The sequence below is a fragment of the Pundamilia nyererei genome, unplaced genomic scaffold (assembly GCF_000239375.1).
Source record: "Pundamilia nyererei isolate P.nyererei 1_Seehausen unplaced genomic scaffold, PunNye1.0 scaffold00129, whole genome shotgun sequence".
Lineage (NCBI taxonomy): Eukaryota > Metazoa > Chordata > Actinopteri > Cichliformes > Cichlidae > Pundamilia > Pundamilia nyererei.
Window position 1 is genome coordinate 600464 of NW_005187530.1, and position 17554 is coordinate 618017.

Here is a 17554-nt window from a genome sequence, read left to right on the forward strand (position 1 = left end):
AAAAATAGCTTCAAGAAATGAATTTGATTTAATTTCAACTTTTACAAACTGATTTGGATGGTTAGAACTTATTTAAACAACCACTTTGTATTTCGAATGAAATTCTCTTCATAAAAGGGCTGTAGCTTAGAGCTAAGTTTCAGTTAGCAAGTAAACAGGAAGCGGATTGTTTACTTTTCTATAATATTCTTCTGTAATATTAAATTAGATGTTCTATCCTTTGATAATATTTTTGCCTATGAAATAATATATCAGTTACTCATAATCAGAAAAAAAAATGGTTGAACTAATTACATTAACTTAATTCTTTTAAGATGTTGTTTTTTGTTTTTTGTTTTTTGTTTGCCTTTGCTGCTGTTGTTGCAGGATGAGGTCGAAATGACCACACTGGTGGTTCTAGTGTTCAGCTTATATTAGCCACATGATTGGGAGGATTTTTAACAGCCCACAGAATACTTGAAGTGAAATTTTAGCATACAAAGTGTTTAGATCTGTTTTGTTTTGATGTTGGAACTAGCTGCTAATACTGCTTTAGCAAATAGCTTGTAATTTAAACGCTAAAGAGACAAATGATTTTATCAACATTCACTATTAAAGCTTAGGTTGTATTTACAAGTTGTTCTGATCACAAGAAGATTTCAATTACTACACAGGGCAAACTTACTTTTCACCTTCTCCCTTTTTACATTGCAATTTTTGGTGAAATTTACTCAAGCTCACAGAATAGCTGTTTACAAAACACTTTTCAATTGAAAAAGCTCATTTCGCTCCACTGGGTATAGATTTGTGAGCTATATTATTTATGGTTTCCAGTCATTTTCTAAGCTTATTGCAATTTAACTACACTCATTCCTAAATAAAAAGCCAAACCACTGTGATGCTGCTACTGGCATTAAATCGACGTTCTCTTTCCTGATGACAGTGAATATAATAACACCTTTCAATAGGTGATATTTTTTTTCCAGTGCAGGCACAGGGGAAACTCATATTTAGTTAACCTGGATTGACCGTTGCAAAAAGCAAACATGGCATTTAAATGTGCTTGCATAATGTGCTGTATTGATTTGTTTTGTGTTTTTTGTTTTGTATTTTATTGTTTAAAAGCTCAATCATTTTTTTTCCTTCAATTGCTTGATTGACCTCTCAGTACAGAATGTGAGCATGTCAATACATGTGAAATTTAAATAATACAGCTGACACACATGGTAATCTTGAATTAATGAAGATTCCTTGAGGGCTTTTTTTGGTTTTTTTATTTTGATTCTCTCCTTGACTATCAATAGACCATCAATAAACCACACTACCGTTCCTTTTTTCCCTCCACATGAACAATGCTGACAGCACTTTTCCACACCGCCAGAGCTGGACTGGGACAAATAATCGGCCCGGGCATTTTGACTAGAGACCGGCCCACCAAAAATGTGACGTCATTAAGGGGTAAAACCGCAAAGGATTCTGGGAACTTGTGGCAAGAGGTACTAGCGCGTGCAGGCTTTCAATACAGCGATTAAAAAAAAAACACAAAAAATGGCAAGAAGCTGTTGTATTATTAACTGCAATAGCCGGTGTTGTGCCAAAAAGTGATTGTCTGCCAAAAACTGTTTTCCGGTATTTGTCAAAAACTGATTGCTCGTATTTAAATTGCTATAAGTAACTTGTTGGGCTATAATATGTGAAACATATGTCAAATGCATCCCTCATGGATGACATAAAGTCATCTCTCCATCTCCCTCTCCTGCTCTTTTATTTCTCTCTCTGGCTCCATCTCTCTCTGCTGCTCTTCTGTCTCCTCTGTCACAGACTTCTCCACTTTAGATGATAAATCAGCCTGGTGCAACATGTAAGGATTGGCACAATTTGTTAAGATTTTGAGGAGTTTGAGAAACTAACCTTAAGCATAAAATAAAATTTACATAGCACCCGCCCAGCAGTATATAAACTCCGTCATGCTAGCTAGTACGCAGTACCAGTTATTCTAAGCGACTGTAAAAAGTCAGCACAACGAAAACAAACTACAACTAAACTTGGTTTATATCTGACACAGACAGCAGGTCATAACTTCTTACCTGAAGTTCAGTTCCTCTGCCACTATGACCGGCGGCCGCCTCGGGTCTCTTCTCCTCTTGCCTCCCCTTTCCCTTATCCACCTGCTGGCCTCCATCACTTGCTGATGTTGCTAAATCTGTGGAAGCTATGCCATAGCCATATTGCCATAACAATTCAGTTATTTTTACACATTTGGCAGCGTCTGCCTGAAGGGCTTGTTTCTTTTTGGCCCTAATTTTTTCTGCACCTCCTTTCCTTTTTTGTTCTCCATTTTCTTTAGTTCGTCTATAAGATTGCTAAACAAGGGGGAGGGTGCATCCGACCTCCTCGGCTGTAATTGGTCCAGCCCAGAGTCGATCATGACCAATTGGCCAATCCAACACCTTTCATTATTTATACCCTTCCAAAAAAATCCTACCATGTGAATTCATGGATTTTTTTTTTTTTTTCACATTCTGTCTCTCACAGTTGAAGTGTACCTCTGGTGCAAATTACTGACCTCTGTCATCATTTTAAGTGGGGGAACTTGCACAATCGGTGGCTGACTAAATACTTTTTTGCCCCACTGTACATGCTGTGATTATCTGAAAGTAAGAATATTCTTTTGGTGTAATTGGATGTTTTTTCCTTCAGTGGTGAGTGTCAGGCAGAGATTTAAATTGTTGCGATTTCTGGCCTTCATTTACTCATCACGTTCCTCCTTTTTGCACCTAAACATTTAAAGAATCTAAAGAAGTTTATTTTTGCTCTTTATTTCCTGCATTTGTTTGTTATTTACACGGCTTCCTTGTGATTTTTATGTTTGGCTTTTTAAGATTTAAGCTTAATAGAATATTCACGCTGCAGTGCACATGTTGGCACACTTAGCAAAACATTGTGTCGCCTCATTCCTCTTGATCAGGTTTCACTTCCATTCTCTGTGGAAATAAATAGACGTGTTGTATCCGTTCTCAAAGACGAACCCTTTCCTTTATAACACAAAGATGCACACCTGTGCCGAGTCTGCCAGAGGTTTGGAGAATTGTTGAAACAAAGCACTGCACTGTTGTTAATGCTTACTGTATTACAATATCTCATGTCTCATAAAAAATAATGTATTAGATTCAGGTTGAGCATCTTGGAGACCAGTTTAAAGAGACAAGCCTGAGATGGTTGGGACATGTGCAGAGGAGGGATGATGGATATTCTGATGTTGAATACAGAGCTGCTAAGCAGGAAGAAAAGAGAGATCACAGAGGAGGTTTGTGGATGTCATGGAGGAGGACATGCAGAGGGTTGGTGTGGATGCTCGGGGCAGGGTGAGATGGAGGCAGATGATTCGCTAGTCTTTTCTAAAGTACAGTAAGATTAGCCTAGACATGTTTACTTGGCTTACTTTTAGCTGACCCGTTACAATGATATGCATGATTTCCAGATCCGCATGGACAACAGAGGGGTGTAGACTCTGTCACTTTTTTATATTGTATGCACACTCAAAAAAATCAAAAATCAAATGCACAGATCTGATCTCCGGTTAAGGTATCCCCTAACTGTTTCTATTCAAATCACTCCACACGTGTGTTTCTGATGCCAAGAACACAGTGATGGGAAACGCATACAATCTCACTTTTGAGTGTTGTAGAATTAACTGAACTATTGTCGTCTGTAATCACATGAATCTGGTAACCTATCGGATTATCTGAAAAGGAAAGCCCTACAATGCTTTCCTTTTTTCCCCCATTGCGAGAAAACCTTTAGTCAGATGATAATGGTGAGGATGAGACTAATATGTGAGACCCTGCAGCAAAGCAATAACAGGAAGGAGCAACTGTGGAGAGCGATCTAATATTTAAAGATCACATTAATGGACAGGTAGCTACTAGCCTGCCTGTTACCATACATTTTTGGCTGTTCGGCTTCCCCTTAAGAGGAAGGACAATGAATTGAATAGTATCTACTGTATTTTGGGATTCTTCTCACTTACAGGCAGTTTTCCAACATCTCCAAACTACCCTTGTTTTGACTTCAGATGATTTAGGCGATCATATTTTAAACCAAAATAAGAAAATTATTAAAAGCCTGCTTTCACTTTATGCACACAGTGTATTGTGTTTTTTTTCTTGTGTCCTCTGAAATACAGATTCAGGGATCATAACCCTTATAAGAGGGGCGCCTCAGTTTCAGCTGTATATATTCAGTTTTGTGTTATATACTGGGATATTAATAATTAGAGCTATTTGTTGTTATTTGCTATTGTTTTGGTAGTCGTGGAGCAACTGTGACCACATACTTTATTAATCCCAGAAGAAGGTATTCTAATTCTAACTGTGGCATTTTAAATGCTATTGCTGCCATTAAGAGATGGAAGGGAGGGAAAGCCCCGGTGCCTTTTTATGGCTGTATGTGAAGCTACAGTTTCACACTGAATCTGGAGCTTGCCTCTCTTGCTGCAATAAGGAGGAGTTCGTAATCTTCACATAATATGCTGTTTACAGTCTTCCCCTGGTGTAAACTCATTGTGTGTGTTTCTTACAGGCTCTGTTAGCAGCATGGGACAGCATCTAGGAAAGAAGGAGCCCAACACAGACGGCAAGGTAAGAGGGCTCATCGCAGCTTTATATTAGTTTTCTTTTATTTGTGTGCGAGCGGTGGCTGTTATCTGCTGGACTTTGGACTCTGTGGCACAAAAGCTGTTGGGCTCCTTCACTCATGCTAATGTACTGCTGCCGCTGAGCTTTGAGCAGGAGTGACAACCAGTTTAGTGTGTGTGTGTGTGTGTGTGTGTGTGTGTGTGTGTGTGTGTGTGTGTGTTGAATTTCTTTGGATAAAAAGCTGCATAAATGCCTTGCAAGTGTATGTGTGTCTAAGATTTTTGTGGCAAGTGTTTTGGGTTTTTCCTTTGTTTCCAAACAATTTAGTCGATGACATTGAGGTTTTGTATTTTTAATTGTTGCTAGACTGGAATAAGAAGCATGCTCAGTGTACTTTATATTGATCTCTAAAAATAGGGAAACCCTAAACCTTGGCACACCTGAGGCAGTCATTTTTAAAATATAATCCTGTGTAGACTTGAATTGCTGCAAATTTTCAAGAGATAATATTCGGCACGCTCAGTTTTCAACAGCCGGCATCCCACTCTTAATTGAACCATGTTGCCATGGCGATATCCCAGGCACCACGAACCTCCGCGGTTCTCTTGGGTCATCCCCTCGAAACAACAAGCCTCTCCGCAGCACCACTCTACGAGAGAACCCATTTGAACTGGAGAGAGTAAATAGATGATGGCGTGCATCAGGGCTGACATTAAACCCTCTCCAAGTACACATCTCATTTAAACATTAGCTTTGGCCCAGTGATCAGCGGCGCTCAGATGGGCTACCACCCTGCTAGTGGGTGTAGAAATAAAAACACCACATTTTGGGGAATTTTTGCCCATCTGAGTCGAGAAGATAAACTGTTGCTGTGTCAGTGCACTTGGCTAAAAATAATGAACTGGAAGGTGACGCTGGCTGGTAATTTCCTGTGTGCTGCTGCTGAGAGCCTGAGCACAGATCAGTGAAGTTATAGCCAACAAATACTCCACCTCTAACAGGAGTGCTATAGCTTAAGCAGAAACTATGGTATAAAATAAACAAGGATCCAGTGGAGAATTAAGTGTAGTTCGTGCCGCGAGTCGACAAATAGACTTTTTCAAATTGGCTAGGACGCAAGGTGTGCTGCTCTGCCCTGGGGCTAATGCTCCACAGAAACTGCTTCTGATAGTGTTGTATTTAAACAGAACAAATCTCGGTGTGACTTTCTTGACTCATCTGTGTGCTCTGAGACTGTGCTTCTGTATGCCAAGCGTGGAGGCGTATTTGGAGGCTTAAATTAGGATGTTAATGTAGTTTAATGATATTCGATCATTAACCCTGACCTTGTCTAACGACTTTAAGCCATTGCAAGAGAGGTTCCTACCGTACATGAAGAGGTTTTGAGTTTATTGTGAGGTCTCCGACCCCAAACAGTGAGCGAGTTAAAGCAAAAGGAAAGAATAAGGCAGCTTAATGTGTGCACCGTGTAAACCCTGTAGTCTGCTGTGTGCTCTGGGTTATGTGTCACTACCTGGCCAATGCCTGTGACGGGCAGAGCGGTCATGTGGTGAATGGGGGAGCCCGAACCAGCAGGGGTGCTGCTGATGCAGCCCACGCATGATTTGTCTCCTATTCCTGCAAAAACACACACTGGAGAGCGCGGAGCAGAAGCAGGAGAAGTGGATGTATTAGTCACGTGCCGAGCTGGTGGGAGAGGTGTTGGGGGAAGCGTGTCGCACTAAAGCAGCATTGTTTAGCCTATGCAGACACATATTGTGCCGTATATCTTTCTTTGTATATCAATTATTTTCCCCTTTCTTTCAGCTCCATTATCGTAAATTGAAGTCAATTTTAAAAGGTCTGGCCAAAGAGCAGGTTGTCATAGTGACCGTGGAAAGGGAACAAAGCGTGACAGGGTAAGGCAGGTTGTGTTTAGATGCTGAAGTCAGAGTCATGATCCTTCTCCCAATCCCTTATCAGTTGTACCTATCCCTTCACTCACACACCAGGCAAAGTGTTTCTCTGTCAGCTTTCGGACAATTTCTCACCGCTGTTATTTTTCAGCTCTAAATCCCACCTGGATGTATAAGATGATAACACTGGCCTTTTTATTTTGCCAGAGTAGAAATTTAGCCATAATAAGGTTTGATCAAATGTGCTTTTAGTGGCTAGTGCTTTTGAAGATTTCGCAGAACTCCCGATAGAATACAACCCAGGACTTAAATGAGTCACTGGAAAACATAACAGAGTAACAGATAAGAAATATTTGCTTTTCCTTTGCTGCTACTGTATATTGGTCCTGCTCGGATGTAGTCTGATTGCTGTGTTGTCACCACTTGATTACAGACAGAGGCACAGGCTGTTGCATGCTTACAGTTTGTATAAACAGTATTGACTAAATTTGGCAAAGTGTGAGCAAATTTTTTAAATGAGAACCCCAAAAAAAAGCAACAAATGCTACATCGACACATGAATAGCAGCCCAAGCTAGCACCCATTTGCACGGCTTCTTGCAGTTTCAACCACCGTTTTGTTTGTGCTCATTAGTGGCCAACCACAGGCTTTGTGGCAATTCATGCTGAGACCATTTTTGCTCAGCGACATTTAAAGAAATTGACTTTACGCTTATCTCAAATGTCAGCAATTTTACCACGATGTGGTAGCATAATGCAGACTCTCTCCCCCTCCCCACCTAGAAGTACCTCTTCTTACCCATGTTGCGGACTCAGAGATACTATCAAAGCCACCAGTTTGTCAACTGACAAGAAGTTTTAACAAAGGGTTACTTTTTCCGCCTTCAAGCTCAAAAACAGCATGGGAAAGTGGCTTTTGTTACAGGAATACTATTTTCCCAGTGCTGCTTCAGGGAATTTGCAGTTACATTCTCGCATGGTTTTGTAAGCCATTCTGGGAAATGTAACAAAGGAAACGACAGAAGAAAATTTTCTTGGTATGATGGTCCTGAAATGGAAAAGAATACATTCATAGAAGTATCTAGTTAGAATAATCAACGCTAGAATCAGAGCACATATTCAGACAGGCAGACAGTTTCCTAGTCTACAGATGTGCAATTTTAAGCAACGATATGCAAAATAACTTTGGGGTGGGGTGTGGGGGCTCACTTTTCTCAACTAAGGTGAGTGATTGAAGTGAACATTAGTCAGAGTGCAGGATGCCACTGATTGGCATATGAGTAGTCATAGATGAGTTGTTCATAAAGGATTTTACCCCTTAGCAGTAAACCTACAACGAGGGCTTTGAAGAGGCAGAAAAAACAGCGTAGAGCTACAGAAGCTCACCAAAATACTCTTAAGTGATGATTAATGTCATCATTATTAAGTGATTAAATAAAATAAACCAGTTTGTATAATCTGTCTTTTTATGTTGAGCTGATCCAACCATCACTAATGTGTCTGTCACATTGATAATTAAATTGTGTTGATTGACTTCCACCTTAAAAAAATGCTGTTAGCTGCTAGTTGCCTGCGACTGGCACTGCAAATTTAGCTTTTTGTCTCTTTAGTGATGAAGGCAGGCGGAGAAGGAGAAGTAGGGACAGTTAACTTCATGAATGAGTCATAGGCTGTGTTCTATTTACATTGATACTCAAGTCAGAGAAGCCCCACCCACCTGACTTTGCAATCCAAGACTGCGGCAGTGTACATGCGTACGAGTAAAACTTGCACTCGCTGTAGAAGCCATATACAGAGCAGTGACCAGATTTTATCACCATGCTTTATTTGTGAATGTGTTTTTAACCATAAAAACATTGCTGTATTGCCAGTGATGCATGAAAGGCTCTGCCTTGCTATGGAGCAAAGCAAAGCTTGTTTGTTCTTGCATTTCCAACTACCTCTACTACTAAAACAACTGTCAGCTCCCACATCTGAACTTTGAGGTAAAAGGAACACAGCAGTTTATTTAACATTTGTGGTTATAGCTGACTAATATATGATGTAAATTTGCTACCAAGAACCTTGGTTGCACTCACAGACATGCAATCATATGCCATCAATGTTCTCAAGAAATTAAAAAAAATTGCAAAGAGGAAGGACTACTGCCGGGATAATGTTTGTGGTCGATCTCATGACAGAGTCACCCACATCACTCACTGCTGTAAGTTTAGAAATGAAGGTGATCGTCAGACGTTTTGCAACAGGAAAAATGCAACCGAGCTCTTTTACAGTAACCGACTTACAAAAGCCATTCGCAGACATTAAACTGATAAAGGCTGAATGATTTCCTGTGTCAGTATCAAATAGACGAAGTACCAGCATGGTAAATAAACATAGGGTAGGTGAACCTACCTCACAGGTAGGTCTGCGGTTTCAAACACTTTGTTAGCTAAAATAAAGGTGTTAATTACATTGTAGTATTTATATTTACTCTTATGTCTCCAATTAAATTCTATGATTAGGTCTAATGATTTCAGTCGATTGTGCTCTGGATCACTGGGACTAGAATGTTTGTGACTTACTAGGTTCCAGCATTGTCTCGTTTGGCTGGCAAGCCTGTGTGCTTGATCAGTGTAACGCCCACCTGGGTAATGACAACTGGTTACTGCAATGCTCACTGAAACGCAGAGCAGAGTGAATGCAGACTGTGTTTTTGATTTCCAGCCTCTGAGCTAAGAAACTGCTTGGACAGGTGATCTGTCTCACTACAGATCACCTGTAGAATTTTCCAAACACCTTCAGCTACACAGGAAATAAAAATACAGTGTTAAAGGAGGAAAGCACAGATTGCAGATGATGAAATTGAAAGTAACAAGTTGTAATTATTCTTACCTTACTAATTCAACTTTATATGAAAGGATTTTAGGACCTTTGACGTTAGCCGTTTCTGTAGACGAGCCATGTGGATATCTTGCAGCTCATAACCTTAAATTAGGTCCTTTTGTAATTTCACAAAAATAAGTTATGTGCTACTTTGTGACTCACTGCAATATAGTTGCAATACAGCACTATTACTGAAGCTGTTGAATTAAAGACTAAGGTCTCCAGATGAGGGAGCTGGATGCCCACTTAGTAGACGGCCAGTCTACAGAGACACAGCTGTGTGACTGTGACTGGTATGTCTGTTCCTGTGATATATAGCTACAGGGTTTACAAACCCTTTGACTAGTTATTTGCCCTGGATAACATTTTACCATTGGATACCATTGTATTCAATGCCCATGACTGGTAAAACTCTGTGGCTTTTTAGCCCAGTTAAGTCTACTGCGTCTCACTTTACTGACACATTTGTGCTTGAACGACACACTGCTCATTTTATATTGCTGTAAATGTACAGTATATTGCTCTTTGGTCTTAATTGGTTTATCTAATGGTGTTCTTACAGCTCTAATAAAGAAATAAATGTTGGGTACATTCGGTCAACAAGGGGGATAAAACTGGCCTTGAGAAAGTAGAGCTCCAGAGACTCCAGTGTCTTTTTATACAGTACCTTACAAATGTGAGATGAAATGTCTTCCATCTGTAAAGAATGGACAGGATGTAACACTGAAGGATACAGTTATCACCAAACCACATGTACGAAGTGGAACCTGGATCCCTTTGAAAGTCTCAGAAGACCCAAGTGCTGAAATGTGTTCAAATCACTGTGTTCCACTCCCACTCTCTCTGCTCAAATGTCAGGAGTGCTCGGGAACACTGAACCGCTTACAGTATCCTAGTGCTGAATTGGGATCAGAGGCCTGACTGAAGCTGAAGCAGTGGAATTTTCCATTGTCACACAGCAGTACAATTACAGAGGAAGACTTAATTTATTATTTTTAATGGTGATGAGTGGACCAACCAAATAAACCTCCCAAAAAATAAGTACAATAAAAACAAGGCTAAGGCAATTTTACGATAAATGTTTTATTTGGGGGGGGGGGGTTGGCCTTTAACTCTGATGTTTGTGTCTTATATTAGTGACAACAGTCCACTCTTTACATGTGTGATAGCCTTAAAAAAAAGAAAGGCATAACTTTACATTGTAGGTGCTAGGCTTAAGCCATGATATGTGGTTCTGGTCATCTATAGTAGTAAAAAGACATTTTACTAGCATCATTCACTAAGCTAGCATCCAAAAGTAAAGAGTAAGAGGAACAAGATCTTGAGTAGGGCCCAAGCTGTTTTATGGTGGGCTAATACAGTGGTCCTTCGCTATAACGCGGTTCACCTTTTGCGGCCTCACTGTTTAGCGGATTTTTTTGTTGTTGTGCAATTTCTCATGTTAGCTGTTTATTGTCATATCTTTCTGCTTATCCAGTTTGGGGGTGGGGAGCTGGCCCAGCTGCCATAGGGCAAGAGGTGGTATACGTGGGGTACACGGTGTCACAGGGCTAACACATTTATAATGGTGATAAATAGAAGTGGAAAAATTAAAGAAGAGCCAGGAGAAACACCATTCAGCCAGGTTATGAGTGTTGATGTTACATTGCTTGCCCACCAGAGGGCACTTTGCAACTTTGCTGTTAGCAACTGGGTTTGAAACAACAAGAACATAACGGGTCCAAGCACAGTCCGACACAGAGTAAATGAGTAATTAAAAAAAATAAATAAACCAAGGCAATATATTAGCAAAATGTTTTCAGGTTTTGTGTGTCTGAGAGAAGGAAAACAAATATAAAACAAATATCAGTCTTAAAGATCATATATTGGTCAGGCTCTAGTCTTAAGGTACTCTGGGACTTGTTTTGGTGGTCTCACAACTTATTCACCTGATTATACTCTCTTCAGGGTTTGTAATGACAGGGGGAGGGGGATCTGTTTGTGTGATTGTGTTTTATATAATCTAGAGAAATATGTGGCAGTTGGCAAGCTAAAAGTTCAGTAGGTTAGGACTGAGACGGGCAGGAAAGTATGAATAATTGTCAGGTGTTGTCGAAGCTGTCACAGGGTCAGGACGTGCTTCTGTCTCCAACATGAACCTCTTTTGAAAGCTCTACTTGACAAGAACTGTATTTTTAATAAGGCACCTGTGGCGAGTAGTGTCACACCGACAGCGAGGATGGCATTAAGATGTCAGTTTAGTTCTCTTAGTTGACCACATCGCCCTTTTCATTTTTCCTTTGATGTGGTCGTGTTGTGACAAGTTTTTAACGAGGACCCCTTTAGTTTTGTATATAATGTGTGTCCTTCAGAGGCTGAAAATCCAAGTGTGCCTTGTGGCCAAAATGTCAGCTGTATTTTTACAGTTGCACTTAATTCAAACTGATTTATTTATTTATTTATTTTTAAATGTGAAGTCATTTACATGCAGATCCAGGCCCAGCATCCTCCTTGGTGGCAAGGACCTTCATTTTAATGACCATCCAAGCTTCTGTGACTGAGGGTTTTGTTTTGTTTTTTCTGTGTATTCCAATCTGTTTGCATTGCTAATTCTTTACACTATATGAAAAAGGAAAGGCTAAGAACTAAGGCAAGACAGCTAAGTCGGGGTGTGAAAGAAAATCTAGCAACGGTTGAATGCTAAGGATTTTTAGTTGTGATTGCCATATCAAGTGTGCCGTACAACCACCAGCTGATGGATAAAAATGATGTATTTCCTGACTGCTAAACACTCGTTTCTGGAGTTTGCTGTATCTCATTGGATGAAATTGGATCAGAGATGGTGCTAGCCCCAGAAACGTCCTAGTGATTGCTTTGGTTGGTGGCAAATGATTACCTGTAGTTTGTTTTCAAATGTTATCCTGCAAATACAAACTACCAGCCAAGAAGTAGTAAAACTTAAAAAAACAGCCATGCAAACTGGAAATGGAGAAGGTTCACCCTGCAGAGTAAAAGTTGTTTCAGCGCTAGAGCCAAAATCTTTCACAAGGTGCAACTTTGAAGGCATTTGATGGAGATCTCCAGTTCCATTTTTGGCATGCTTTTCAGTTTGTTATAATTTATTTATTAGAGTAGCTGAGTCCATAACCCATGAAGTCTATAACTTCACCTCAGGCTAAGATAGCAATATACTAGTGACTAAAGTAATCACAAGGAGGTTTTTGGGGAACACCTTTTTCCCTAGGGACAGGCGGTTGCCAGGGAAGTCACTGCCCAATCTCTAGGCCTGTGTGATTATGTTATTCACTTGATCTGGCAGATAAGTTCAAGTCACACGGTTAGAGGTCACATATCTGCAAATCCTCAATAGAAATTTAAGCTTTATCAGTGCACAAAAATACATGTGGTGTTCCTTTTTTTGAATCACTGATTTACAAATCATTGTTCACCAGCGAAGTGCAGAGTTGTGGACTCATTATTCAGTAAACAAGCAAACTGGCAAAAGGACTTGAGGAGCTGAGGTGGCAACAGTAACCTTGATGTTAGAGTTGTAACCAGAAACCTGAAGCTTGGGTTAGTCTGGGCTGGTAGCCAGGGACCTGGAAGCTAGGCTACACGTTGGCAACCAGAAGCTAAAGCTGTGGCATTAAGATGTCACTAAGGTTTGGGCCAAGAAAATGGGAGTAGAAATAAGCCAAGACAAAGGGGAGCTGAACAGAGAGAACTGACAAGACGGGAGTTTGGGAGGCAAGGGCTGAATCAGCCAAAGAAACTGCATAGATAAGAAAGCATGAATTTCAATAAGCAGAATACTAACAGAACAGTAAAAGTGGCCAGTTTACAGATGAGCACTGCAAAGGCAGAGACTGTGTTCTAGTTGCAAAGGAGTGGCAGGGCAGAGCATTTCAGAAGACCTGATTGTTCAAGTGGCTGCAGCTGGTCAGGCACTGTTCAGGCTACAGGGCACCTGTCTCCAATCCTGTAATCAAGCACCCACTAACACAGAGGCTGCACGCGAAGCAAGAGAGGAGGCAGAGTCCCTGCTTGGCTATTCCTATTTCGATCAAACATGTGATTAACCATCTCATATCCTGGGAGCAGCTCTTCAATCATCCTACTTTGCTCACTGTTAAGCTACGTTCACACTGCAGGCGAAAGCGCATCAAATCCGATTTTTTTTTTTTTGGACCCTATGTGACCCATATCCGATCATGGTATGACAGTGTGAACGGCACAAATCCGATATTTTCAAATCCGATCTGAGTCACTTTCGTATGTGGTACTGAATCCGATACATATCCGATGTTTTAGAAAGCGACTGCTGTTTGAACAGTCATGTCGCATTAAATCCGTCTTTTACGTCACTGACACAAGACAGACACCAATTATCAGCGCCAGAGAAGACATCGCGAACGCTTCCTGGCCATCCAGTGTAGATGTTAGTGAAACTGTTGGGAAGACAACGTGAACATTTTATTTATACTGTATAATCTGCAGATTTTGATAGAAATCTGCAACTATTCTTTGAAGCACCGCTCCTCTAAAACAGCAATAAGGATCATTATTAGGTTATCTACATTATTATGTAAATAACAAAATAACTTAAAGCAAAAATTGGGAAACGTAAAGTCTGAAGTCTTTATATTAACAGCCATCAGTCAAACAATATTGTTTGCTCTGGGTCTAAACAGAGCGCGTTGTGTGTGACGTCTTCTTTTGCACATGCGGGCCGCTTTGAGCGTTCACACTAGAGCGCGTTTGCTGTCGCATTTTATTTGTAGTGTGAACAAAAAATCGGAATTGAGCATTAAGACTTGCAGTGTGAACGTAGCCTTAGTAGGAGTTGGCTGCATGACAAATATCTCGTTACCCACAGTCACTGGCATGACTTTTTTCTCTTTTTTTTTCTTTTTTTTTTTTTTTTTAAAGAATTTCTGCTCTTGATGAAAGGGGGAAAAAACGTAATTAAATCTTGTCCAGTAGTAATTTAATCTCCTCTTATCAAGACTCATTTGTTTGCATAATAAAAGGCCAAAAAAAGGAGCACTTGTTGACTTTTAAGTGATTTGCATTAGTAAGTGCTTGCTCACCACACTCTACTGTCCCTCAGCTGTTGCGACTGCGTCACAGTTGCACTTTCCTCTGTTCTGATTTAATGGTGATCAGTGTGCCCACAGTTTTTGAATGTCTCTGATTCCCCACGTAGGCAAGCCCACTAAGAAGCAGGCAAGTTCAAGTTCAAAGTTTATTCGCCACATGCAATGGCAGGTTGCCCTGCAGTGGAATGAACCCGCCTCCTGACCTTACACATACAACACAGACATCACATGGGGATACAAGTCGGAGAACGGTTGCATTACAGAAAAAACACTGAAATGTACACTACAGTGGGAAAAGGTACAAGAGGAAAAAAAGAGACCTCTACTCATGCTGGGCTACAGGAGGACAGCATGAGAACAGGAAACAAAAAAAAAACTCCTCTGCACAGAAAAGCACATAAATGTCCACAGTACAACATTATAGAGCACGTGACCAGCAACAGCACTGTTCATGCCTCTTCTGAGGGGGGATGTTAAGAGGATTTATAAAATCAGAAGGCACTTCACTGTACATGATAGTCAAAGGCTGTAAACATGCCAGTCATAGTGACATAACAAATTCTTTGGATGAGCCAGAAGTGTGAATACAGACAGTAATAATAATTCATTTTGCATGCTAGTGTAAGCTTAGACTTTGTGTGTTAAAAGTGGGTGGGTTGTTGCAGATGAATCAGTATTTCTGTCATTATGTAACAACTAATGCCATTTTACTTCGTACGTTTCCCGTATCACTTCCTGCTGTTTCAATGCTGTCAAAATGGTCAGCTTACGAAATAAAAGTCACACAACAAACATGTGTGCACAGCTGTTTGTTGATGCTCTGTGAGTTAACAGTTAACATGTCCCACCCACTGCAGAGCCAAAATGATCACGGTGGTTACAGATTGTTTATTTCACAGGCTAACTGGGTTCTGAACAGATGTAATTATGATGCAAAACATTTTAATTGAATGACAGATTGTGTGCGGCCATCCGTATCAAATCGGTCTCTGATGGAGAGTTTTTCGGCCATTTCCCAGGTGACATCAGCAGCTAGCGAGCGACTGTGCTAACAGCGATCATCCGGTTTGAATTTGCTGACTTAATTCGACAAAGTTGGCTGTATGTGGCCTATGAACTACAGTAATTTTGACATCTCTGCAGTAGCCAGATCTCCTAAAGGATTGAAGATGATATTGAACACAGGATTTGCATATCAGAGCATGATCAAAAATGACCTTTCCATGACCTAAAATTGGGTAAATACAAACTAAGATTAATAATAACACATGCTATATTACACTGTGCTATTATTTATTTAATAAGAGTTAAGCCAAAATGTACAATCAGTGGAAAAAAACTAAGTACACTTCATATTTCAATCAATAGCTTGTGAATCACCTTGACTTTGAGTAACCTGAAATTCTCACTTTCTGCGTGATGTTATTCGTTTCTCATTCGTTTCTCGCCCAGTTTTCTGTAGAATGTTTCTTCAGTTCATTGAGTTTTGTGGACATTTGCTCATGCACAGCTCTCTAAATGTCCCCCGCAGCCTTCAAGTAGGTTGAGATCTGGACTTTAACTGACTCACTACAATTTCTTTATTTTAATCTTTCAGCAATTCTTTAGCTCATGGGGAAATTAGCGCAAGTCTGGAATATTTGCCCCTGATATTTGAATAATCTTTCTCATTGAAGAATGGCAGACTTAAAATTATTTGGAAATAGCCTTATAACCATCCTCAGACTGATGGGGAGCAACAACCGCTTCTCTAAGATCATCGCTGATTTCTTTCCTCCCTAGCATTGTGTTAACGCACATTGAAAACTGCCAAAACATCTGCTTTTACACAGCTGCTCACACTTGCTGCTGATCAATCAATGCATTTGATTAGTAGCACCTGGCTGCTACTTATACTCTTAATTCCTTTGGAAGCAGTAAGCATGTACTCAGTTTTTCACTCGCTGCTTCTGCGTTTTGGCTTAACTTTTCTTAATGAATATTAGCAAATAACATGAAAATAATTGAAACCATAATAATGTCATTTTGCATATGCATTCCAGACAAGTTTCTGCCAAAGATTCACAAGTGCATACATGTAATAAATCAATTAATCAATCAAAATAAGACAGATGATAAATAGATAAAATCCTGACAAAAAGCACCGGTCACACATTCAGTGTTGCAACAGCTTCCAGTGTGCACAGGATGTACCCACTTCTTTATGAAAGTTGAATGAAAGGGTCTCAGCTTAATTCTGTTCTCATAAAGCCCCAAAATACTAAATGGGTATAATTACCTCCCCCTCTCATTGTCTCTCTTTCTCATCGCCCCTCTCTCACACAGTTGGCCTGTTTGTCTCTGCCTTTGCTTTGTTGCCATGGCACCTCAGCATCTCACCTCTTCAATCTGTTTTTGTGTTCTCATTAAAGGCTCCGTCACTTGAACCCAAAGAAACGGCAGTAGCAGAACCTGAACAACAAGATGAAGTCTTTGGTAAGAGGTCTTTGAATTAAAATTTACATGCATATTACATATTGAAAATACTCCCATCTGACAGACGAGGAGATGTATATGTTTTTCAGTTGTTGATGAGAAAATGAATGACAGTTTGTAGTGTGCATAATCAGCTCTGGAGCAATCTAAAGATTGAATAGAGGCCTTCCCAACCCATACACGTCCACTTATGAGAGTCAAAGCTGGCATCAGTCAATTTACAGAATATCCATCATATTTTTTAGCCACGTCTGGCTGGTTTTTAAAAAGTTAGCAATGATTTATGAAGGACAGCCTTTCTTAAAAGTACTGTTGCAATCATTCCAAAAATTTTTGTTGATTCTTATAGTTTAGAAAAGTTTTGTCTTTGGGTCACATTCACGGTGATGTTTCGTGTGAAAGGATCAGGTATTACAAATAAGGCCTCTGTAATACTGCAGCTCAGCAGATGAGGGCAGTTGAGTTTGATCCACAGGAGTAGACCCATGTAGGTTGGTTATGATTTGATTTTAGGAGTCAGTGCTTTTGCAAATTAGAATGTATGGGATTATTTTTGCAACCAGAGGCAATTGCAGTTGTGCGTGCAAATATGCAGACTATGTCTTTTTTTTTTTTTTTTTTTTTTT

The 17554-nt window shown here is 40.1% G+C and overlaps 1 protein-coding gene across 2 annotated transcripts in view; it reads left to right on the top strand.

The window, feature by feature from the left end:
- The window catches only part of mbpb (myelin basic protein b), a 58598-nt gene that overhangs the window by 22897 nt on the left and 18147 nt on the right, over positions 1-17554 (top strand). For both annotated transcript variants that reach the window (XM_005743234.2, XM_005743233.2), the window contains exons 2-3: positions 4561-4619; positions 16865-16928. In XM_005743234.2, coding sequence (XP_005743291.1) covers positions 4575-4619; positions 16865-16928 — 109 coding nt within the window. In that variant the 5' untranslated portion in view covers positions 4561-4574. The remainder of the gene's footprint in view (positions 1-4560; positions 4620-16864; positions 16929-17554) is intronic.